Source organism: Pseudopipra pipra, chromosome Z (assembly GCF_036250125.1).
Source record: "Pseudopipra pipra isolate bDixPip1 chromosome Z, bDixPip1.hap1, whole genome shotgun sequence".
Lineage (NCBI taxonomy): Eukaryota > Metazoa > Chordata > Aves > Passeriformes > Pipridae > Pseudopipra > Pseudopipra pipra.
In genome coordinates this window covers 9,381,986-9,406,763 of record NC_087581.1, presented here as the reverse complement: position 1 = coordinate 9,406,763, position 24,778 = coordinate 9,381,986, and the positions used below count along the sequence as shown (strand labels likewise).

General features: G+C 41.4%; 1 protein-coding gene across 5 annotated transcripts in view; it reads right to left on the bottom strand.

The window, feature by feature from the left end:
• The window catches only part of LOC135407052 (protein unc-13 homolog B-like), a 109,650-nt gene extending 85,728 nt beyond the window's left edge, over nucleotides 1–23,922 (bottom strand). For 2 of the 5 annotated variants that reach the window (XM_064641754.1, XM_064641759.1), the window contains exons 1-3: nucleotides 12,762–19,486; nucleotides 8,008–8,030; nucleotides 1,436–1,482 (exon numbers count right to left, since the gene is read on the bottom strand). In XM_064641754.1, the coding sequence (XP_064497824.1) occupies nucleotides 1,436–1,482; nucleotides 8,008–8,030; nucleotides 12,762–15,204 (2,513 nt within the window). In that variant the 5' untranslated portion in view covers nucleotides 15,205–19,486. Of the gene's footprint in view, nucleotides 1–1,435; nucleotides 1,483–8,007; nucleotides 8,031–12,761; nucleotides 19,487–23,194 lie in introns of those variants that run through there. The other 3 variants (XM_064641755.1, XM_064641758.1, XM_064641757.1) reach the window with 3 other exon arrangements.
• Nucleotides 23,923–24,778: the final 856 nt, after the last annotated feature.

Below are 24,778 nucleotides of genomic sequence, written 5' to 3'. Positions count from 1 at the left end.
ACAAAAATGTTTAAATATACTTTGGGGCTAATAAGCCACAAGGCAGCTAAGGGTGGAATTAAAAGGTTTACCACCCACAACCACCTTCTCCAGAAATCCCTTGCATGGGGAATACAGTGAATATGACAAACTTTTGTCAAAACCAAATCAGCCAGACTGTTTTGTTACATCTTGCATAGAAAGGAAAAAATTACAGACGAGAGCAAACATTGGCTTGAATAGACAAAACACATTTTTGAGTATTTCAGGACTGCAGGTGTATTCATCTTTCAGGCTGGGGACTCATTTTGTGTGCACGAACCAATAAACTGAGTACACTGTGTCCATGCTAAAGTGAGAAGGTGCTGCTTATAGTTACTATAAATCACTGTCTTCTGCTCCAGCAAATTGCCAGTTCTCCAGCAGTGTGCTCACCCAAGTCCTGGGCTCCTTGGGAAAGCACAGGGTTGCTAGGCAGCTCCAGGCATCTGCAGGTGATGCTTTGTGGGAATACCAACACTGAAGAACAATAACTCCAAAAAAGCAGGAAGCCGTATAATGAAGCCTCTAATTTAACTTCACGTTTTATTAGGGAAGCTTCCTTCAGTAGTACCAGAATTAACTTAAGTGTGTAGCAAGACAACCTCTTGCTGAGATTTCAGGGCAAATCTGCTGGTACTGACTGTCAGCTCCTAATGAGCGCCCCACCACCAAACCGAATCACCCTTGTCGTGTACCAGGCACATAACTGATCAGCCTGTAAAATGTGTCATTGTCTTTTTTTTTTTTCCCAGAGGATTCTAGGGAAGCTACCATGCTGGCACCTATTATGCAGAGTGTCATGCTGAAATTACAATCAGGATCTGTCTGCTTCATTTGCTGCCATTGTGGAGAGAATTCCCGACCCCTCACTCTCATCTGTACAAATCAGGCATGATAATCACTGCTTTAAAAAAATACGAATTGCAATGATTTCTAGAGTTAATGCAGTTTTCACTACTATAATGACCATAGAAAACATTGCAAAGACAGAACACTTCCCCAAACCTACCTTTTCCTTCTAAGAGCAAAAGACACAGCAGCCTTTAAGAGCTACTCTTTCAACCTCCTGGTGCCACGAGTGACTGATTTAGGAAAAACAATTTCATCCAGACCACTCTGAGGTGCTTAGTAACAATTATTTAATCCTACTGCCATAAGCACCTGCCACCAATACATTACAGATTATACATTGCAAGTATAACCTTGATTTTAACCACAGTTCTCAAAGAGCAGCACAGCCACCTCCAGCTCCTTAAGAGCAGACTGAAATACAGCAGCAGCCTAGCTCTAAGTGAGGTTTGGCCACTTAATTACTTCATTTAAAACACTAGAAATGCTGTTTTAACTTACAGTGAACTGCAGACCTCACTGTAATTATAAATAAAGGGAAATAAGGTCTCAAACCACTACTTACCCTCCTTTGAGCCAGGGTGGTTTTGATGGATCAGCCACATCTTGGCCCTTAAAGAGAGGAAGGGAAAAGAGCAACATGAAATTAGTTTCCAAGAACACTAGAAAATACCAGAAAAAAGTATTTGGATTGTATTCTGAGGAAAGGGTAACGGACGTCACTGCATGCTGGCAAATGCATACATAAACTCATTAAAGCACCTTCAGTGACCAAGATGCCAGGATAAGTCATACAGACACAGACAGGCTATGCAATTTCATTGAACGCCTAGGACTGGAACCTGAAGAGCCTGTTCAGTGCACCTCCTCATTCAAAAGGCATTCTCGAAGACCAACTTTTCATTTTTTTCCAACCCAAACCAACATGAGTTATTGGAGAGCTCCTATTACTACAGGTCACCACTCAATCAGAATGTGGTCATAATGAAGATGTTATAAATTAAAAGCACTTGTATGAAATGCACAAATGACAGACCAGACCAACATGAACCTTGGTACAAACACTTGCGAGCTTTGCTCATCCTCAAATGTGAAGACTCTTTAGTCCCCTAAGCAGAGAGGTCCCATTGCAACTCCACCCATTCATATCAAAGTATTTAATTTCTAACAGGTGTGAAACAAGAGCCAGTACTTGCAAGATGACTGCAGGTGAACTGGGATCTCACAGTCTGATGGAAAACACCACAGACTGCCAATACGAAGATTCATATTTATGAATTCAAATCATGTTCTCGTGCTCATATCAGGATCGTACTCATAGAGTGATATTCTGTTTCTTTGAAAATCTTCAGTGGACTCATTAAAAGTGGTAAGTACTTAAACACCTGCAATGTACCCAGAGGAAAAAAAGGGTTCTGAATAAGGAGAAAATGGTTACCTGAAAATGAAAACCTCTTTGTTCCAGCTACAGGTCATACATTCTCTTGCCCTCCCTGAAAGAAATGCTGGTTTCAAACAGGACTAAGACACACTGCTAATAGCTAACACTCCAAACTCAGATAATCACATTTGCCAAGAGCATAAGGAGGCTACAACTTGACACAGTGGAAAACAAAAGTATTTCCAGCCATGGGACTCACAACCTGAGAATCAACAAGGTAAAGGAGTACAAGTCAGGAAAAAAGATCCAATTTTATGAAAGATAAAAGTGATTTCTTTTGGGAATGTGTTCTCTTTTTTATTTTTTTTTTGTCCTGTGCTTTGGGTAAGCTGTGATCGTTCACAGGTGACAGACAAGGTCTCCCAAGAAGAGCAGAAGTAACCAAGGACAATAAGTCTCTATCTGAGGTCTCAGCTTGAACAGAAGCATAAGGCCAAACTTTGTATCTGTGAGTCCAACAACTCCAGGGACAGGCAGATTTAAAGACCACATAATTTTTATTATTTTACGTTTAAACAGACTGAACAAGATGACATTATCCATAATGGAATGGACACTCCATTGTATAAACAATGGAACAGACATTTCTACATGATCAGACAGGCCTGCAGAGCAGGCCTAGACCCACAGTCCAGCACAGTGCATGTTTCCCCACAACCAGAGTAACACATCAGGCCCCGCTGCTCCAAGCTGTGCTTCCAAAACCCCTCAGCCTGAAACCTGCATTTCCTCTGGAGGGATCTAAACCAACTGCTGGTCAAGAGAGAAGATTCCATGAAGCAAATGCAACCACATCCTTCTGAGCACACAGGGGAAGACATCTCTACCTTTGCTTTTGAACACTTGGAAGAGCTGTGGCTAGGAAGCAATATTAAATGGGACAAAGGTTTTATAATGGACTGAGTTTGATGTCAGATGGTTCAGCTGAGATGAATGACAGAGAACGACAAACAAAGGTGGCAACACTTATTGGCAAAAGGAATTAGTTTAACAAACAAGTTTTCAATCATTTTACCTGAGAAACTCTAAATAAAAGGAGTGATATTTGAGACATTAAAAGACCACAAAACAGCTTATTCACTGCAGCCTGTAGACCAGGGGAAAAAAGATCCAGGGAAAGCTGTTAACTTGCTGAGCAATAACCATTTCTTACAGCCAATCATGAGTCAACAGATAACACCCAGGAATATGGATGCAGGGAGGGCAGAAAGTGCAATTAGGAAACAAACCTCCATCGTTTCCCAGATTTTAAACATGCCAAGTAAAAAGTGCCAAGAGTTCCAGATAAATTATACTTTTGCTCATGTATTTTAATTACTTTTACCAAGCCTTTTAGTCATGCAAATAACAAGAAAACAAGAGAAAGTCCATCTCTTGGGTCAAGATTCAAAGTCATCTGGGTACAACAGAACAAAACAAAAGAGCTTCCAGCAAGTGACAATATTGATGCAGGGCCAAGGCAGGTGATGGATGTGTAGAGAAACAGGAGTTATCACCTACTGAAAGCAATGTAAAGAGGTAATTCGCTCCAGGCAGCCTTCTCCCTGAGAAAATGCCAAGATAATCAGCCCCTGACATCCATCAAACAGAGACTGATGCCTTGAGACTGTAGAAGAGGCAATGCAGTATCCACAGTTAAGGTGTGTGTGGGGAGGAAAGACGCGTGATCCGGATTAATGTAGGATCATTATTGGCTTCAACAGCTTGAAAGGCTTCTGAGCAAACATGAAGAAAAGAATTAACATGGAGGCAAGTGAAAAACAGAAAAAAATGTAACAGAGGTGCACCAATTTTGAAAACATTTTGGTTTTGTTTCACAAAGCAACTATTTTTTCTTTATACCGTAAAATGAATGACAAGCTGAATTTTCATTTCAATAAAAAACTTTTAATGCAATGACATGTGACGTTAATAAGGCCGGATAAGCTGAGGAGGAGGAAGGAGCTTTAAGGTGGATAAACAACTAACTGTAACTGAGCCAGCCATGGACAACGCAATAAGGAAGCTAGTGGGAGTAAGCAGGATCTGCTGATAAAATCTGGAAATGACAAACACAGGGGAATTATTGATACTGAACACATATGTCCAGTGGAAAGAACTGATGGCAGTAAAGACTGCAACAATGGAGGATTAAGCATGAAACAAACGGCAAGGTCAAAGTCCCAAAGCCTGCTGTGAACTTGACTGCATACAGGGTGATCCTCAGTGGAGAAAAGCACGTGACAATGGACTTGAGTCCTAGTCATCACACTGACCAAAAGCCTCTATGATATGGCCATGTAAGCAGAGAGCACCATCCACAGAGTATGTTCAGTGAAATGTCTCCACAGAACTAAAAGCATAAATACCTTTGTACTGTGCTGGCAAGACTCCTTTAGCAAAGGTATATGAAACCTTTTTAGCCTATATCAAAATAAAAGGAATTCACAAAGAAAAACGGCAAAAGCAGTTTGAGGATGTAAATACAATACTATTGAAGGAGAACAAAACATCTTGCTTACTCTAGCAAAAAGAACCTTTTCCTTTGTTTGTTCAATAGGCAGGAGAATGGGAGCAGAACTGCAGCTAATCATAAACAGAGGATGAAAATTCAAAGGTGCCTCACCATGACAGTTCTGTAGCAGCCTTTCAAAAGGAGAAGCAGACACCAAACCTAACGAGTTCTAAAGAAGAAAATTAGGAGGTTTATATAAGATGTAATGGCACAATATCACAGTGGCAGAGCACTGGCAGTCACCAAGAAGTCCTCTGCAGCCTCTTCTTGCACTGACATATGCAGTCAAAGAACCAGAGGCTTCATTAGCTACAAGTGCTGGCTCAAGGATCCAGACACCTCCATTATTGTCAGTTAAACAAAGTAATCCATAGTTAGCACCACTGTTGTGGGTAGGAACTTTTCATATATTCCCTTCCATTTAAAGAAGGCAAATGGCAATGTTGATTAGATGGATTTGCTGCAGAGGAGGAGTTTCCCATCCTCCAAAGGCAGCACTCGGACCAGGAACAGCAGGGCTCCAGCAGCTGCTCTAGGACTTGCACAGCTCTGGATCTGCTCGAGTTCAGCCCACAGCAGCAGCCTGACTCACTCACAGCCTGGGCAAGCAGCGGAAGCAACAGGCAGGTGAGAAGAACACTGTAACAACTGCGAGAGCTTTTAGCACTGTCCTTCCCAAAGCAAACGGGAGAGGCAAAGGGAAAATAGACACATTTAACACCCAGTCATCCACATGCTGCATGTCACAGAAAGTGTTTTGCTGGCTTATGCATCTTCTCTGCACATCTCTGTCACTTGATCTTTCCTTGAAAGCAGCCAGACCAGTCTGAATCTGAAAATATTTTCTTTTTTTAAATCTCCAGTAAGCACATGAAGGAGCACTGAAATGCTGGAGAAGCAAACATGTAAACAAAACAGCCCATCACATCTTTATTTGATTTTTTTTATTATTATTTCTGATGCTGCTGGATGACATTTTTACACCTACTGTCCAGCAAATACCTTCAGCTGGGGAAGTGCTTGTCACCCCTAGTACCACAGCATATTCACTCACAGTAAAGCATGCTGCAATCAGCTGCTGAAAGGTCTTCTCCAAGCAATTAAAGTTTCTTATCTACCAAAAATCAGTTAGCAAAACAATGCCAGTGACAGAACAGCATAAATGTAAGGCCCTGGATTAAACAAGGTAACAGACATGATCATCTAAAGCACAGTATTCAGTCATAGGGAAGGTAATGTTTGGTGAAGCCTAAATATGAAACTAATAGGAGTTTTGTTTTCTTAAGAAAAGCACCAACTAGCCTTACAAGTAATCTGAGAAGTTATTTAACAAAGCTGTAATTTTTAAATTTGCAAATTCTCTCATACACAAGATGATACTTTAATAGCCAGAACAATTATGTACTCCTGTAGAGGCAAAAATCCATAAAATGGACGAAGAGGCATTAAAAAAATTAAAAATACAAAATCACCAAGTCTGGAGTACCATAAGAAAACAGAATAATATCCCTAGATCTGTTAGCCCTCCATACAAATCTATCTCTCCACATAAAAGACTTCCTAACAATGCAACTTTCCATCACATTTAAGTACTGTGTCTAACACATTATCCTCTCAAGATAAAAACAGATGTAAAACATGGAAAGCTGCTTTATGATGCTTTATTTAAAAAGATTAAAAAAAAATAATGACTTTTATTTGTTTTGAAAATCATCCTAACTTGCTTTCAAATACCATGCGTTATTATTAAATCTCAAACCCCTCAGTTTAGACATAGGTTAATCTGAATCAGGCTAAAACAAGGAGCAACTGTTTCACTGTCTAAATTAAACTTCTGGTCATGCCTAATTAGAGCATTTTGTCAAACTGAACTAAATTTTCCGAATTAAATGAGTCAGTCTTGTGGTTCAATGTCTTCATTGAACTCAAATATGCTGCATTTTACATGGAATCCAAAGCTGCAACAAGTCAAGGGATTATTTTAAATTCATTCTCTATTCTGCAACAGCATCAATTTAATTGAGGACTGAAGAGCCCCAAAGGAAACTCATTCCACTTGATGTATCATCCAGTACCACTTTTCTAATTGCCAGATGAGCAGTTTAAAGGAGGTTGCAGTGGTTTGCACTGAAGCCAGAGGAAGATGGAATTTAACACAAGTATTTGACACCGCTTATCCCAGAGGTGAAAAATTCCTGAAAAAGCATTAATGGACAGATATTTACCAGTAAGAATGAAACAAAACTGCTGATACGTGAACCAATGAAGTTCAGAAATGCAAATTAATCAAACTCAATGGATGAGATCTGCATGGAGGCCCAAAGGCCCTGGAATGTTCAGCCTACTCCAGGAAACCGATTTAGCCTCACTCATACATCAAAGGGAGAGGGAGAAGCACAGCAGGCACTGAATCCATGCAGCATGGATTCAAGAAAATAAAACAGCTGAGGATCCAAAAGACAGTAATTTCTCTGTATGAGGTACAGTTACAAACACAACTGTTGACAAAACACACAGCAGTCAATAAAATAATTCTGCAGATCCCGTTAGGAGGAAAGAGTCACCTGTTGCCCACAGAGTAATAAGCAGAGAGGTAACCAGTCCATGAGTAGAGAAGTAATAACTGTAGGTATAAAGGGAAAAATTCTGCTCTTCCCATGTGGCACAGAGCCCTGCTCAAAGCAAAGTGAAGCCTGTAGCTACCTAAAAAGACCTAGGACCTGCAGTGAACACCTTTCAGCATCCAGTCTTGCTTAATCTCAGTCTTATAGCCCATAGATGTACTTTTGACTGTAATTGATGTTAAGTGTATGAACCAGACAGACATGAAATGAAATAATATAACTGAAGAAAAACAAATATATACTTGGTTTAAATAAGATTCATAAAAAGGAAGACTGGAAAGGACAAGATAAACAACTTGTACTCTGCTAACACGGTGCCTGTGAACATCACACACACCCCACAGAGCACCAAAGGGAGGAGATCACTCCAAGCATTCATGTTCTCCTCTTTGTCCAAGATAATACGCACTGAACAGACTCTTAACTCATACACAGTGTTAAACAAAGCCTCTGACAACCATGACATGCTAAACTGAACCTCAGCCTCTCAGCAGGAGCAATTGGCTACATGGAGACGAGTCATGCACACACAGGGGTTTCAGAAAGAGATGCTGGTTACAAGGGACAACATGTACAACCTGGAGCTCTCCTCTACCTCCTTCTGCAAAGAAAAGAAAAAGAGAAGAAGAAGAGGAACAAAAGTTAATAGACCAGATTTCTGCCATGAGATCTGTAAAATGATTTCAGAAACTGGGGTAAAGGTTTGCCACAAGCTGATAAAACATTTGTGCAGCGAAGAGTTTTCCCATGCACTTCTTGGGACATACACCAGTCAACTAATCTCTTTCAATCAATCTCGGTTAAACTAGTCAGATTTCATCCATACCTGCACATGCATCAACACATATGCTTTTGAGAGCTCTTTTTCGAGTTACAGTTCTTGTTTTATTAACTGAAGAATTTTAAATAATCTTAACACAGAATTGGAGCAGCTTATCATACAGGAAAGAAAATCTGTAGTAAGAAAATCTGTACTTATAGAGAGAAACAAAATTGATTCCTCCTTTCCCCCGGACTGCATCCACTGCCTGCATCTGAAGCATCCCTGCTGCTTCCCTCCTCACCCCCTGTACATTTTGCCCAGTATGAGGAAACCGGCAGCTCCCACGGAACACATTTTGCTTTTGCAAATACCGTAATGCAGAGAGATATTTTCTGGGTTTATACATCTAGGCAATTTTCCTCCGAGAAAAAAAAAAATCCAGAAGCCTCCTACACTAAATCTCATGTTTATGGATAGGTAATTTCAGGGCTAGTAAAGTTACATGAGAGTCATACTCAAAACTTCCGGTACAGACATGATATTTTTTAAGTCCACCAATCAGATAATTCTCTCCCTGCACAGAAGAATAATATTACTCATTTGCATATGAAAGATGGAGGGTAAGGAATATCTTCATGGCAACAGGAGACACTCAAACTGGTTTAAAAGCAAAAATAGTTTTTGAAGTTACTGTCTACATGGGTATAATTACAGACATGCAATCACTAAGACAGGAAAATAGAGAAGCTATTTTAACTCAATTGCTAAGGAGAAGTCAAATTACTTTAGCAAATGAAGTGCTGGATTGTAGCTAAAATAAAACCCCTACTTTCCACCTTAAGACATGCCTGCATGGATGCTCATTAGGGAAGAAAGCCTCCGGACCACCCTGCAGGCTTCTCCTTTGGAGCTCATGGAGGAGAAATCCCAAGCAGCAGGATGCTGCTGTCTTCTACCCAACAGCTGGTGTGGCAGAAGTGCTGTGTTGTGACAGTCAGCTCGGCACAGACCTGGAGAAGCTGAGGAAATCTGGGGTCCACTCCAGACTCAGGTGGGCATATGTTTTGCTAGGCATGGACACTTCTGACTGTTTTCCTCTGAAGTAATTTTATATTTTATATATAATATCATCTTCCTGCCTGTCCTGTTCTGTTAGGGAAAATCATCTCACCTAGACAGACATACTCCAAGTCCTCTGGTTTTGTCCTTCTTTTTGCACAGTTACCCCAAGCCCTTCCAACCCAAGCCAAATTCTCTCCTGACTTGGTCCGTGCGCTTGTTTCAGTGTGTTTCAGAGCCAGATATTCCTCATTTCTGGGTTTTTAACTCCTTTGTATTTGAACAATTAGTCCTTCCTGATGTCTCTCATGGAGTCTCAGAGGGCAGAGGATGCAGAAGACCTGGACTTGTGTCCCCTCTCAGGTCTGCCTTGGCTCTCAGTCACGTCGAGCGGGGAAACCCTGCTTTTAGCCCCCGGCTGGAAATCACTGAGGACAGATGGAGTCTCTGGCAGTGCAACAGCTCAACAGTACCAAGCTACCAGTGAGCATATGCAAGCTACACATTTTTCAAGAGCGTGTTCACTTCGCTCATTTGGGGTTGATTTTCCACAGAAAATTCCTTGACACAGACTAGCACTGCCAAATTTTAAGACCTCAGGGCACTAGTGCGTCTCCAATATAGGTCAAACTTATTTTTATACAAACACAAAGCAATAAATCCTACAGTAGACTAATTTTTTAATTAAAAAAAATAACACAAACAAACACAAAAAACATTTTAGCTTAAATTCCATACATATCCTTGATTTCTGAGCCACATCAATTTAAGGCCGTTAGGGACAGTTTCAGGCCAAACACAAAATTTGACAAAGCTCTGAGCAACTGTACACAAAGATCTAAAATCTTGTGTCTCAGTACAGCATGTGCACTTCATCAATGGTCACTAACTTGGTTAAAAGCCTATCACAGAACTCTTTCACTATTCCACTTTTGAGCAGTCACCTTACATCTACAAAAATCTCTATTTCAGGACTTTTCATTTAAAAAAAAATCAAACTATCTTCATCTTCACTTTCACTTTTTTTTTTCCTCTTTCTCAAATTCAAATTTTAAAAGCTTCCACAGATTTTCAGAGGATATTTTATTTTTTTTCTCTTTTGACTTCCAATTAAACACAACAATTATGCATCTGCCAAGTTCCAAATTCTTCCGGTAATTTGCATCTGTGTACAACTATAAATAAGTTAAACCTTTATGCCAGTGCATCATCTCTGATTCACCAAAACATGCAGATTTACCAACACCTTCAAAGTTATCATCCATTCCTTTGCTGCAAGCTGCTGCCAAACATATTTAATTAAATACCCTGAACTGAACTTTTGAGCAGACATGAGTACCACAGTGGTTCAGGTTCAGAACCAAAAACACAGCTGCAGAATTGGGTTTTCAGTGGACTTTACTCAGGAACTGGAAAGCCTATTAACAACAAATTACATTTTTAAAGTGAGACATAAACACTCATCTACAGCTGGGAAAAAAGGCAAACCAACAAGATTTCATTGCATTCCAAGTATGATGCTTTTTCCAAAGGAAGAAAATAAGAGCTTGGCTCAAACTTGAGTACATCAAAGCAGGACATAAAACTGCAGCTTCTCTTTCTGTAAAAATGCATGCCAGAACAACGCCATTTCAGAGTCACAGAATCACAGAGCCAGAACAACACCATTTCAGAGAGTCACAAAATCACAGAATGGCTTGTGGAAGGGACCTAAAGATCATCTAGTTACAACTCCCAAACAGCTTCCCTGCCTAGCTCTGAGGGTCTAGACTACTTTGCTTCCTGACATCTTCTCCAGGGTTTTTTCCCCAAGGTCTCTTCCTTTTCTTATCCTTTAACCAGTGTTTTCCACTACCCTTGACTCATTTGACTCCTCCCATCTCTCAGAGCACATTTCCTGCATCACGATTTCATCACACATTTATTTTTATAGCTTCAATGGCCAAATCTAATATGTAGATCCACCTTTACATGAGTGTCACACAAGCACCAACTCTTTGTCACGTCACTAGATGATGTTCAGGAGAACTGAACCAGGGAGGCTCAGGAATGCCAATTCACCCTGGAGCCAGATTTGAGGTACTAAATCCAGCTCTGTTCCTCCTTCTCTTCCTTTACTGTTTTGGCTACTTCCCTCCTTGTGAACATGCCTGTACTGCTCAAACTCTGCTGAGATGATCAGCCTCCTCTCACATCCAGAACAGGCTATTTCAATACTTTTGCTGTACTGTGATATATGCTAATCCAAACCCCTGGCTGTTCCTTCAGGTCCTAAAATTAGGACATATGTCCAGACTTGAGCACCACGCCAACACTACCAAAAAAAAAAAAAAAGCATGTCTGCCAAGCCTGTCAACAAATCCCAATGTTTCCCTCACTAGCTTTATGATCAGCATAACTCAGAAGGTCATCGGTACAGAAGTCAAATACAGGTTGACAGTTTGTTCACAGTGAAAGCACAGTCACTAGAAAAGCACTTGGAGTTAGATGACTCTTTCAGTCAGAAAAAGACCCCTCTGATTACTCTGACTAGCTTTCATGATTGCAGGAAGAGTGAACATAGTATTTGATACACAGAAGTTCACAATAAGGATGTGAGGATTTCAAGCTGCAATTCAAATATCTTCCACTCTTGAAACAAAGCCTCTTCCCTTAACTGTGTAGCGATCTGGACAGAGATGACACCAAGGAAGTGTTCTCAATGCCTGGAGAGGAAGGGGGCAGATGGAGTTACATTTCAAGTTTAGGTTCTGTTTTACCAAATCAAGGCCTATCAAAACATGTCCCATCAAAAGATGCTGGTCAGCTCTATCTCCCACATGCTCAGGGATAGATTTAGCAGCACAGCTCCACCACTGTATCACCTCATATGGGCTCTTCAATATCTGTGCTGGAAGTAAGGCATGTAGTTCCACAGAAATGAACAATTTCTCATCTTGAGGACAAGTTACAGAAAAAATACCAAAATACAAGTCTCAACCATTTTGTGTGTGTGTTTTGGTTTTATTTAGTTTTTATTTTTAAAGGTCTGTACTAGGGTAACACCTAGCAGTGATTAAACACTGAGAACTCCCACTTCGTGATAGAGTCACTTGAAGTCTAGATCCACTCAACTCACAAAACTGCAAATCTGGATACTTATAGCTCCAATGCACACTTTGTTATCACATGTCTTAGCTATTATATTTAACAAGAAACCAAGTCACGAATTATGATGAAAAACCTTAACACCTGCTATTTTGAAGAAGCACTGCAAATCTTCCTGTCTGGAAAAAAAAAAAAAAAAAAAAAAGAGAGAGAGAGGTGAAGCTTGCTAACTGGCATTTTAGTGTGTTACACAATAAATTTTAGGCAGTTTTGTCAGTAGTGTTGAACAGCATATGTACTTGTCTTTGTAATAATTTGCTCACAACTTCTAATAAACTGTTCACCCACATAATGAGGTTTTGGCTGCTGGCTGCACAAATATCAGATTTTGACATCTCCTTAAAAACATTTTTTTCATTTTACCTGAATTTGTCTCCTCAGCAGAAATCCAGTTTCCTTCCTGTGCTAATTCTTTTAAGAGTCTCCTACGCATTTGTCTCTTTTCCCTCAGCACATTTTTGAAATTGTTGATGCACTTGTTCAGGTAGATGGTCTCTGCGCACACCTTGTCAAGGCTCATGGGTCTGCACTCCTTTGCTGGCTCAGGTAGGGTGTTCACATCTTCTCCAAGCTCCTCAGGAGGTAAGCATTGCCCAGTAGGGATTTCACAGTCAGATGATGGCACCAAACTGGAAACAGGAGGCTCATGAGGAACAGAGGAAAGACTGGAAGGAGCAAATTGCACCTGAGCAGATGCTTCGCTGTTGACATTTGTGTTTGCCTGGCTCTCAGACGACTGACTAGGAGGAGTTTCTGCAAAGTTGTCAGAGCTGCCACCCATACCTGAACTGGTCAGCATAAGTGTGTTGTCATCATCCATCTGTAAGCCACTATCATTTTCCAAAAGGATTTCAGAATCACTTGTTTCCAGTTTATGAAATACCACCTGCAGAGCAGACCTGAAGTGGTGAATAGCTTTCCCAAGCTTATTAGTGTAAAACTTCATGTCTACAAGATCAATGTTATCCCGGGAATGGTCAAGGAAATACTGAGAATTTTCCAGGACATCCCTAAAGACCTGATCAGTTGGATCTTGATCATTCAGGTCCATTTGGATCATATCTTTCAAGCTGTCACTACTATCAGCCATTTCATCTGTTGTATGATCATAGCTAATGGTTGTCACCCCACTAGAAACATCTTCTCTTTGAATATCAACTTTCTCTGCACTGGTTAGTTTGCATGAAGTATCACAGTCTATTTCAATTTCTTCTGTGGTTATGCCCTCATCTTTTTCTAGAAGGGAAGAGCAATTCTCAGTGACATTTTCAGTGTCAAGCCCGTGCTCACCACCATTATTTGAAGCACACATCTGGTTTGCACGGCCAGAAGAGTCAGATGAGCAGCAGTGATTTCCATCACCTGATTTGGCCAAATTGGTCACCTGTGGATTTTGCAGAGGTTCATGAAGGACCTGGTGAATGTCACTGTCATCTGAAGGCTGCTCACCGCAGCTTATTATTTGTGTTTCCTTTCCAGTCTCAGATACCGAATTGCTTTCCTTGGCTGATTTCTGCACAGAATCAGGTCTCTGTCCTGTGCATTGTGCTTTCCTACTCGTGCTTTTATACTTAACCTGGAATGAGTCCGTCTGGAGTTGCCCAACTGCATCAGTTCTCTGAGCTCCAACAGGATTCACCGAGTTGTGATGATTTGTCTTGAAGCCAGACTGCAAAGAGACCGAATCTGTTTTCTGGCCATTCTGCCGCTTTTGCTCCTCACTGGTAGCAATCCGGACCCCTGAGCTCTGTAGAAGGATAGACTTCTGTAAAATAAAGTCTCTCTGTTCACAACTGACAAGTTTCACAACTGCTGGTCTTGGCATTAATGGCTTGCCTGTACCCACATCTGATCTATAAGCATCTTTTATATACTTACTGCACTGAATACCATTGAAGCAGTGATACTCAGACAAGAAGCTGCAGATAAGCTCTACTGTGTTTTCACCATCTTTCTCTGGGATGCCATAAAAATATAATACTGGTTCTTCCTTTTGTACCTCCTTTCTTGGCTCTCGAGCATGTGTACCCTGGGTTTTGCCACTGGAACCACTTTGTAGGCCTTCTATCTCGCTCAGGACTGTATCCACGCAGCTGGAGACTTCATCCACTGAGCCTTTTATCAAGGTGAGGTGCTGACGGAGCTCTGCGATCTCCGTCTGGATTCGACTTATTCCCTGGAGCTCTTTAACAATGTAATCAACCACATCAGCTGAGCGATCTCTTGATTGCCTTCTACGGCTCTTGTATGCAGTGGGCTTTTCCTGGGGAAAGCACCCTTGCCTTTCAGCTGCATCCCTCCAGCTCATGGTAATGCTCAGGGAAGAAAGGTCCTGCCCCTCAGACACTCTGCTCTTTATTTCAGACGAGGTCTGTGTGATACCATCAGAAGAGCTTCCCTGTGAGTCCTTCTTGTTCTGTTGAACCGAACATGGTATTTTCACATAGCCATCCCAGTTCAGTTCCACCTCACCAACACAAACTTCACTCACTCCTTTGGAATCACGTCCTCCATCCTGATGAAAGTCCCCTCCAGCTGCGGAAAATTCAGTGCTCCCGGGGCTCCTCTTTATTCCACAAACAAACACGTCTGTTTCAATCTCCACTGGGGATAGCTGGCAGCGATGTGCGTGGTTTGAATTATCATCTACCTGGCCTTGAAGAAGCCTCTTCATTTTGTCCCGCAGAAACAAATGGAGTTTTTGCTTCCGGAATTGCTTCCTGCCCCACAGTTTTACAACAGGTTTTCTGTGCAGAAGTGAAATTTCATTTTCTTGCTTTTTCAATCTACTTCTAGCAAACATCATCAGCTGCACCTGCGTTTCTCATAGTGCTACAAGCTGCAAAAGCACACATCAATCACAACTCGCATCCAGTTTTTATTCTGTCATGAAGCAGCTACTGAAAGAGGGGAAAAAACATTACGGTTTGGTTCAGATAGAAATAGCCAAAGTAACTTAAGCAGCAGAATAACAAAAAAAACCAAGAACAGCATACACATAAAATCAGACAGAAAGAGAATGTGCTATTTAGAGTACTACAGACTTGCTTTTGGCCACCTCCCCTGATCAGGTTCTTCTTTGTAGAAATAAGTGTTCCTCACTTCCTCTTCTATTCAAGAAAGAAAAAAAAAAAGATCTAAAAAGCAATTGTGGTCATTCCCTTTTTCTACAAGGTTTTCAAATTACTCTAAGCTTGAGTTCCTGGCAATAGTGCACTATGTGATTTAATTACCCCTCTGAATACAGAATTTCCGACATTAGAAATTCTATCCTTGCACATTTCCTTTCCTTTCAAGTTCACAATCCTCATCCTTTCTTGCTTCAAACCAAAGCAGAAATCAAATTCAACTTGGCGCACTACCAGCTAGCCCACAGGAATTGCACAAAGTGATGTAAAGTGGCAGAAAGATTGGATGACAGATTTCAAGTGTAAAACCTTTCTGCTATTTTAATACTTTCATCTTAATATTTTGCTACCAAACAGGAAAAAAAAAAACCAAAACCAAAATGAAGCAAACCCAAAAAACCTCAAAGCTTGCAAGCTCCCGAGCTAACCTGCAGTTAAATATGCCACACTCAGCATATGCACAAACAGGCTGAGCTGACAGCAGGAAGATTCTGCATGTCACTTCAACTCCCAAGATTTTGCAGTGGATCATTTTCCCCGATTTAAATCCCCTCTGCAAAGAGCAAAATAAAAACAAAAAACCCTTACTATGTTAACTACTTCAAACTTTCACGTGTCTTTGCTGCACTTAGTAAGCAACATAACAATCAGCTTTTCCCTCCAGAGTGTAAGTTAGACAGAGATCCATAGAGAGAACCTCCTGGAGCCACTGTGACTGGAGAACACAAGTGTATTTGATGATTCAGTTTGGACTTGCTGCTGAAGCACATATTCTTTCTCATATTCTAATTTGGAATAAGACCTATAGTACCTATTTTCCATTCTAGTTCTCAAAAAAAACCCCAAACATTTTCAAGCTTCACAATGCACAAACCTAATCATCACACCATCACATCCATTTGCTCCAAAATCTCTCAGAAGCTTTCATCTTGGTCCCTTTTTGGGAGCGCATACAATGACTCCCATTTTCAAAGCACTAACTCGAAGTTTTCAAACACTAACTCAAAGTTTCTTCACCTGCACTGATCCCAAGCTGCTGAGGTGCAGAAATCCTCCCTAACATGTCCTCAGCTCCACCTCACAGCTGGCTGTGCTGCTGCCAGCAGCGAGCATGCTGCCTGTTAGCGAGCATTTTCATCGTGGTGAGCATTTTGTTTTCACTTTTGTTGCTTCATTTCGTGGGTAGGAAAGGAGAGAGTGTTTTTTGATCTGGAGGAAGGAGCACTGCAAATACCAATGTCTATAATAAGAGCTTAATTAATATGCTATAATAGAAGTTGCATCTGTGCTTCAGGTTGAAGTCCCATCATTGAGCATCTCAGCTGAACTACCACACCAAAGGCAGCACGTGCCCTTACGTAGGCTAAACAAATTCTCTGTGAGATTGATTGATGGCTGCTTAAAAGAAAACAAGTTTTAATTTTATAGAACTTTCAGGCCATTGGTCCAGAAAAAAATTTTAGTTTTTTTTAATGTCTTTCTTATCTAACTACTCCCCCATAGAATAGGGTTGACATAAGAAATACTTTCTCAGACTCTCTTCTTCCACACAGTTTAGCTACTTCCACTTGATTGGGTAACTGATCTTTAACAACAGAAAATCACTTCTCTACCAGTATTAAGAAGTGAACCCTCAGAGACCAAGCACCTCGATTCAATGGCAGCCAAAAAAAAGGGTTCCACAGTTCTGGCTCCCTACATGTGTTGCTTGAGGGTAGCACACAGAAATGCTCATTTCAAATATTATCCAGCATATTGAACTGCAAGTGCTAGGAGAAAAGCCTACCTATGCTTGTGCAAGGTTTCCCTCAGAAAGCTCGATCTTCATCATGTTTCCTTCCATACTCAGCTTTCAAGGCATCAGAGGGGCTTAATGATCATTTCAGTTAAAAAAAAAATAAGAAATCAATTCAAAGCAGTGTTTGCTCTCATTTCTTTTGTCCGCTGCAACACTCAACAGCAGCAGTTTGATATAGAAATCACTTTTGCCTGCTGAACACTTTCTTGCAGAACTGCAGCTGTTTCAAAGCTGGAAGCTCAAGTGCAAACAGTACAATGCTGTCATTTTTATTTATATATACAGTGTTTGTGGTTTATGTATATGTATGTATGTATATGTAGGTATATATAGATATACAAGAATACCTATTTTGTAGGAGATTTTCAAAAAAAAATCCTTGATTTCATCAAATACCATCAGTACCTTTCCATCTTACCCCAAGAAGGACAGAAACTGTTTCCTCCCAAGATGGGAACAAGGTCGGAGCAGAACACATGGACAGCAGCTCTAGCTCAGAGGGAAGCCTCCCTACCTCTCCCTACAGTGGGTGGAAATGAACAGAAATTGCTGTTTACCACCAAAGAGCAAATCACTGCCCACTTAGACGAATGCCAAGAACCAAGTAAGAGAATCGCCCTCTTTGCACCTCTCCCACAGGCTTCCTCTTCCTCCATTCCCTGCCTTTTGCAACCCCAAACCCACACTCAGGCCTGGAGTTCTGGACATTCGCCCACCTCATTCTGTGGGCTGTCCCCAGAGTGCCTCTGCACCTCCTGCCAGGGTCCTTCACTCCTCCTCTCCACCCAGGGTGTGGGTGCTCCTGTCCCACCAGTGCTCCAGACTTGGGTGCTCTGCAGTCACTTGTGCCCTGTAAAGATCTCTTATTCCTCTCAGGTTGCCTGCATTGGGGTCATTCTTTTTTGCAGCACTGATGTGCAAAGTGACAATGAAAGTTACTGCAGGTTCAGCCAGGGGGAAAAAAAAAATCTAATCTAGATGCAAATCCTTGCTGAAGTCTTTTTCTCTTCCAGAATCACTCCAGGAATCATGTTAACACATAACAAGAAATCAAGTCTTTAAAAAAAAGAGTATTTGGATATTGGTATCCTGCCAGATGCTGCAAGCCTTCACTGACTACACAAGGTTTGTTCTGACTGCCTTGTTAGCAAGCACTTCTCTCCAGAAGAACTCTACGCTCAGTTCAATGCAGCTGTCTCTGGGTGTGCAGGCTGGAGAGCAGCATACAAAGGTACCATCATTTCTATGTTCCCTAAATTCTCAAAATGAACCAGTGCTCAAGCTAAACATGAGGAACACATTGATGCTTTACTTGAGGATGTTTGAGTCATTTTGCTATTTCCATGAGGACAAAGCTGATATATTAAGATTTTTAACAGGGGAAACACATGAGCTACCACAAACACTGCACAGCTTATTACCTTGTCACTGGACACACTTATGAAATATCCTTGTAATGTAATGTAATATAATCCACGAACAACAGTTACTTTTCCTCCTGACACATGGATTTGCCATGACAACAGGAGCAAAAGCATGGCATGCCAGCATCCATGAAGGAGAAAGGAGAACATGAGAAATCCCATGAAGGGATAAAATGCAATTATGTTATCTCTGCTTGGGATCAGTCATATTATACACTTTGGACACTTGGGGAAGGCCAGGCTCTTCCCAGGGGGAGGGGAAATGGCTGCAACCCCCTCTGAGCAGCGCTTTCAGCTCTGTGAGCCACTAACCAACATGGTTCAAAACAAAGGTAGCACTGTGGTGCCTTCAGCACTACCCCACACTGCAGTGAACTGGCTGCAGTCCAGTGGAAAAAAAGGGAGTGGAAGCACACACCCTATGTCCATTAAACCTCTGCTAAAATGAGGTGGGTTTATCTTACAAACTCATAGAACTCTTTAGGTTGGAGAAGACCTTCAAGACCTTCAAGTCCAACTGTTAACCCCACACTTCCAAGGCCACCACTAAACTAAGTGCCACATCTACACATCTTCTAAATACTTCCTGGGAGGCTGATTCCACCACTTCCCACTTGGGCAGCCTATTCCAATGTTTGACATACTGACATTTTTACTGGCTGTCTGGTTTTCATCACACCAATGTAAATACTGAGACACCTTTACCCCACAACATCATGCTAGAAGGTGGTGGTACCTCAAGGTCACCAGCAAAGAGATATAAAAATAATTAACTATGATCAGAAAAACATTTCACAGCAGCCTCTCTGGCTATTGATTCGTGCTACTGAGTGAAGTCTTTTTTATTAGATTATATTTACAGTATCTTCCACACAAAGTGGTATTGTATTACCTGTACTAGCAATTACACTAGGAAAAGAATAAAATGACTGATAAATGGTCTTGCTACTTTATAAAGAACCATTTAAAAATGAAGAATACCAATAACTAAAATGTAGGACATTCTGGGAATAAAAAAAATTGGCATTAACAAGAGAAAGAAAATCATGGCTAGGGCTGCCATAGCAACATCGCCCCAGCACTCTGCATGCTGAAACATTGACTCTTCCTGAGAATATTATAGCATTTTTAAATTGCTGAAATAATCCTAACAACAAGTCTTGACAGAGGTATGAAGGGTTACCATCAGTTTTGCTGATGGATGACTTCTGGAGAGGAGCCTGCAATTTTCTAATTAATATGATTACATTTAATTTTGGGTTGGATCATATCTGAATGTGGCACTATAGCTTTGCTTCTAAGAATGTGTCTCTCTTCAAACCTTGTCCTGGTAACTAACAAAAACTCTAACTTTTGAGTCCTGGCATGACTAAAAAAGTACTGAGCTAAGGAATCCTGGGCAAAAAGCAGGACAGCTGGAGAATAAAACATACTGTTGAGAAACGTGTTCACCTCAGGGCATTTTGGCTAAAAGTAAGCTGCAGAAGAGACACATGGAACACCACAGTGGATTAAAGATGAAATACATCCATGCCATTGAACAGACAGTAGTTACAAAAGAATAAAAGTAATTTTAAAAACAAAACAATGTGAGCAGAGGAACTATTACTCAGCTCCTCATCAACCCTTTCACAGTTCCTCTGCAGCATAGCCTCAATTTAAGTTCTTGTTCAGGACAGCCCCCACCTGTAAAACTTTCTTAAGTTTTTAGCACTTCCAATGGTATTTTCCAGGTTTCTTGTACCTACAACATCTGTTTCTATACAGCTGAGCAAAAACTGTGACAGAACACTTCAATGCAGGTATCAATGACAGCCACACTTCCCACCTGACACGTACAAGGAAAAAAAAACCCACACTTGAAATCTTTCCAAAGCAGTTTGATAGATGTGATAAAAGGTCAGGTCCGGTCAGTCAGTCCCCCTCATGGTGGAAAAATGATCCACGGAATACTGCATATTACACAGTTCTGCACCTCCCACATCACAGTTATTTCTTACCTTTTACACAAGGCCATCCAACCAAGACAAAAAAGAACCTCTGAATAATATCTTGCTGTACGAGCAAGCTATCAGTGCAGCTACAAAGTGAAGGAACAGTAAAAATCACAAACTATGAGTGTAAACACCCACTGAAGTGTTCTGAGTGCATTTCTCAATGTCAAAATTTCTGTTGCAAAACAGCATGAAATTAAATTAATGTAATTAAAGAGTATCATTATGTAGTAGAACAAGGAGATAGCACTCCCTGCCTTAACTCCTTAGCACCCTCTACTAACGTAGGGACCAACACAAAAGTTAAATGTGTCTCAGCTTTCTCCAAAATGGGACTAATGTCAGTCATCCAGACGACATCCCTTCAGTGAGCACAGATGGAGAAGGACTAAGTTGCCCAGGCCGTAAGTCCAGCTGTGTTGGGAAGCCCTGGAGGGCACCTCAGCACCAGGCAGCCCTTCTATCCTTCAAGACGTGCTCATTTCCCTCTGCAGCGCATCCTTCTATCACAGCTTTTCCTGCAAGCTGGAAGCAGCAGTGGCTGGCACAGCGATGCACCGCTCACAGTAACAAATGAGGTCTGTCACCACCTGGCAGCCAGGAAAAGGCGGCATCCAGAGACAGAAATAGGGGTTGTCCCCAAGCGCAGAGGGAGGCACAGCCTGGAAGCTGCCGACCATGGCAGTGCAAAGACTCATGCCTAGCAAGCAGCAAGTTAAGTCTAAGGCACTTACCTAGTTCTGAGACAATGCTGTGCTGAGAAAAAGGCAAAAAGGATAACTGACTACCAAAAATAGAAATCACAGCTGCTTCTGTCGTTCTTATGTAAAAGTTTCTTCACTCCTTAGAAGAGAAAACAAAACCTGAGCAGCAGCTATCAGCAGTTTAAGAGCAAATGGAGAAGCAACTAAGTTCAGCAGCCCCCTTATTTCCAGAGCTTGGGGGTTTTGTAAACAGCTGAATCAACCACTAAATGGTTTGTCTAGGACAACCTAAAGCACTAATTATTCCTTAAAACAGATTTATCCCAAATCAGGATCCTAAGGACCAAGCATTATACTGAAAAGACAAGCCAGGATCAAGAAGCAACTCCTTATTTAAAGGAAACAGCTCCAAGGACTGAAACAAAAGTATGAGGGCATGCTAAGTTGGCTGGCCATGGGATCAGAAGCATCTGATGGAAATGTCTGCCACGTTTTGGGGAAAGGTTTGTGACTATTCAGTTACCTCTAACAAGAAAGCAGACAGACAACTTACAGCCCAGTGCTGAGTTACTGTGTGAACTCTCCAAGTCCTGCATTTCTGGCAAGAACCACCACAAAACACATCCTTAAGAATTTCCTCAAAACACTTGATGACTCCCTGAGGAGGTCTGCAGCTGGTTTTTCAGGTGACAGTGCCTCAGCTCACACGGACATTCAGGTAGGAGATGGACAGGCAGCACTCACCAATGAATTAAGAGACCCAACTTCTGTTGTCAGGGCAGAGAGAGCACAGCCCTTGTACTAACTGGCGCTACACAATCTTGCTCACTGATTTGACCTGCTCTGCACTCCTTTAGGGCAGACACTTGGCAGTGTTCAGCCGGGATGGGTGAAAGTAATGTATGCAGCAAATGGAATTAGGGTTTTCCAGCTCATGCTACTAAAATGCAGCACTCGGCAACTAAAATCCTCCTGGGGTAAAACTGCAGCTTTACTTCTATAAGCTTTCTCCTTTTCATCTTGAGGACAGAAGACCTCAGCATTCTGTATTAAGTCTTGAGGTTTATCCCCCAAAGGCTCGCTCCATTAGCAAAAGAAAGCTGCCCATATAAATGGAAGGAAAACTGAAAAGATATCTGAAACAGTCACACCATCTGCTCTGATTCACGAGCTTGTACAGCATCCTCATTGCTCCTGCATGCCAGTCATTCCATCTCATCAACTCACAAGCTTCTCAGCACAAGAAATCAGGCCAATGACAAACACTCTGTGTTAAAAGCAAGCCTTTTCTAAGTGACATTTCAGGAGAATCAAACCAGTAATTTAATTACTTAAAGTTATTTGCTTTTCAAGTGATCAAATTTAATTTATCCCCAAGCCCTTTCCCTTTTACTCTTCTTCCCATAGTGATTTTGATGTCAAATTCCAGCTGAGATACAAACCCTCCTAACAGAAAAGTATGAGAAGTAAACAGACACAACCTCAATTATACCAGTCATAAGACATCTACAATTAGTATCTAAGGGGTGAAAACAAAAACTAAGAAATAGAGCATACAAAGGAACATACTAAGTGTAAATTGCTTTTACAAAGACATTTTTAAATCCAGTCAGCTTCCAATGGAGCTATTGTATTGCTAAAGTAAACACACACAGAGCCCACTCTAAAAATAAAGAGCAATTCTCCTTGGTTGCTGCCTACTTGCAGTTTATACCCAGCCACTTCATTTGTTCCAATCTTTCACTTACCTTGCTGCTTCAAAATAAAACAAAAGGTTAAAATGTAAAGGAAATTTATAGAATTAATAGAAAACTACAGAATACAATAGCTTGTTCTCATAGAAAATACAGGTCCTGAAGGATTCCTAATCTTGTTAAAGGTTCACCGGATAATGAACTTTTACTATGGAGATTATCAACATATTGTTGGTGTCCCATCTGAGGTATCAGGGAAAGCAATGTTAAAGGCACCGAGAGTTTCCCGTTCCACAGCAGCACTAGGATGAGAAATCACATAAAGTTGAAGGCATGTTTTGAAGGGGATAAAAAATGCAAACAGCTACTAAAAATCCAAAAAGCAAAAAACAGCAGAAGCCAACGATTGTAAAAGCCAAAAATGAAGAAATCCTTTTGGTTTCCAGGAGCATCCCTCAACAGAAATTCTTTAGTTCCCCACCACAGTGCATCTTTTCCCTTTCTCAGGCTGTACCAAGTACAGTTAAAACTTCATCCTTCTCTTCAGTTGTGACTCAACAGAAAATATTGTACTTCAGAGGCAGAGAGAAAGCTGTGCAGCTATTGCTACTTTACTCCTCCTCGTCAGCTGCCTACTGCCTAGCTCCTCACACACACGCAGCCTCCCCGCTTCACTCCTCGCCTCAAAATGATTCTCCACTTTATTATCCATTCAGAAGGAAATGCGAACTGATGGAGCCAATCTGACTAAAGACAAAACGCACTCCTTTGGCATTACGAGAGCAGGCAGTGCAGCGCAGTGAGCTGATCTCTGCTGGAAAAGAGCTCTGCCTGACTCCTGGCATCCTGCGGGACTGTGGAGAAGGGGGGGGGGGGGGCTGGGGAAAAAAGCTCAGGACTCAACATAATTAACCAGCTCCAAGAAGATTCTTTGCCCCGTTTATTTTTATCTCTCCTGTTCACCCCCAGACTAACCCGCAAGATTCAGCGATGCCCTCGCTGAAATGAATCCAGTTTCCAAGGAAGACTAGTTCTGGTACAAGTGTGGGGGATTGAAACACCCGTTGATCTCTCGTTTCCCAAAAATAAAAGTCACATTGTTACATAAAAGAATGACTGCAGAAGTGTTGTGCACAGAATCATATCCACTCACGTTGTACTGACACTTCTCTCCTGGGAGTGAGCAGCAGCAGGCACTCATCCTGCAAGAAGCAACTGAATTACAGGCACTGTACATCAGCCCCACAGCCTGCTCCAGGGGTATCCAACACACTACTGCTAAGATAATCTTCCTGTTGAACAGCTGATCCATGTTCATATATCCTCTGTCCCCCCTCTTCATGCACCCAACACAAGCACCCACCTCCTTCCCGAATACTGATTCTCTGCCTTTAGCATCTAAGGCACTGTATGACTGCTGGTTCTGCTCAAGGACAACTCACTGCATCTTTCAAAACAGTGTCTTTTCACAGTGTGGGGTGGGATTTTGAAGAGGCCTATATGACTTAGCTGTGGAAATGCCACTATCCTCCCATCTGTTCAAATACCTCCTACCTCCTTGTGAGCCAGCCTTGCTGTGAACGATATATCCCCTCCAATGTCTTACCTACACCAGAATCAACTTTTATTCACCACTTC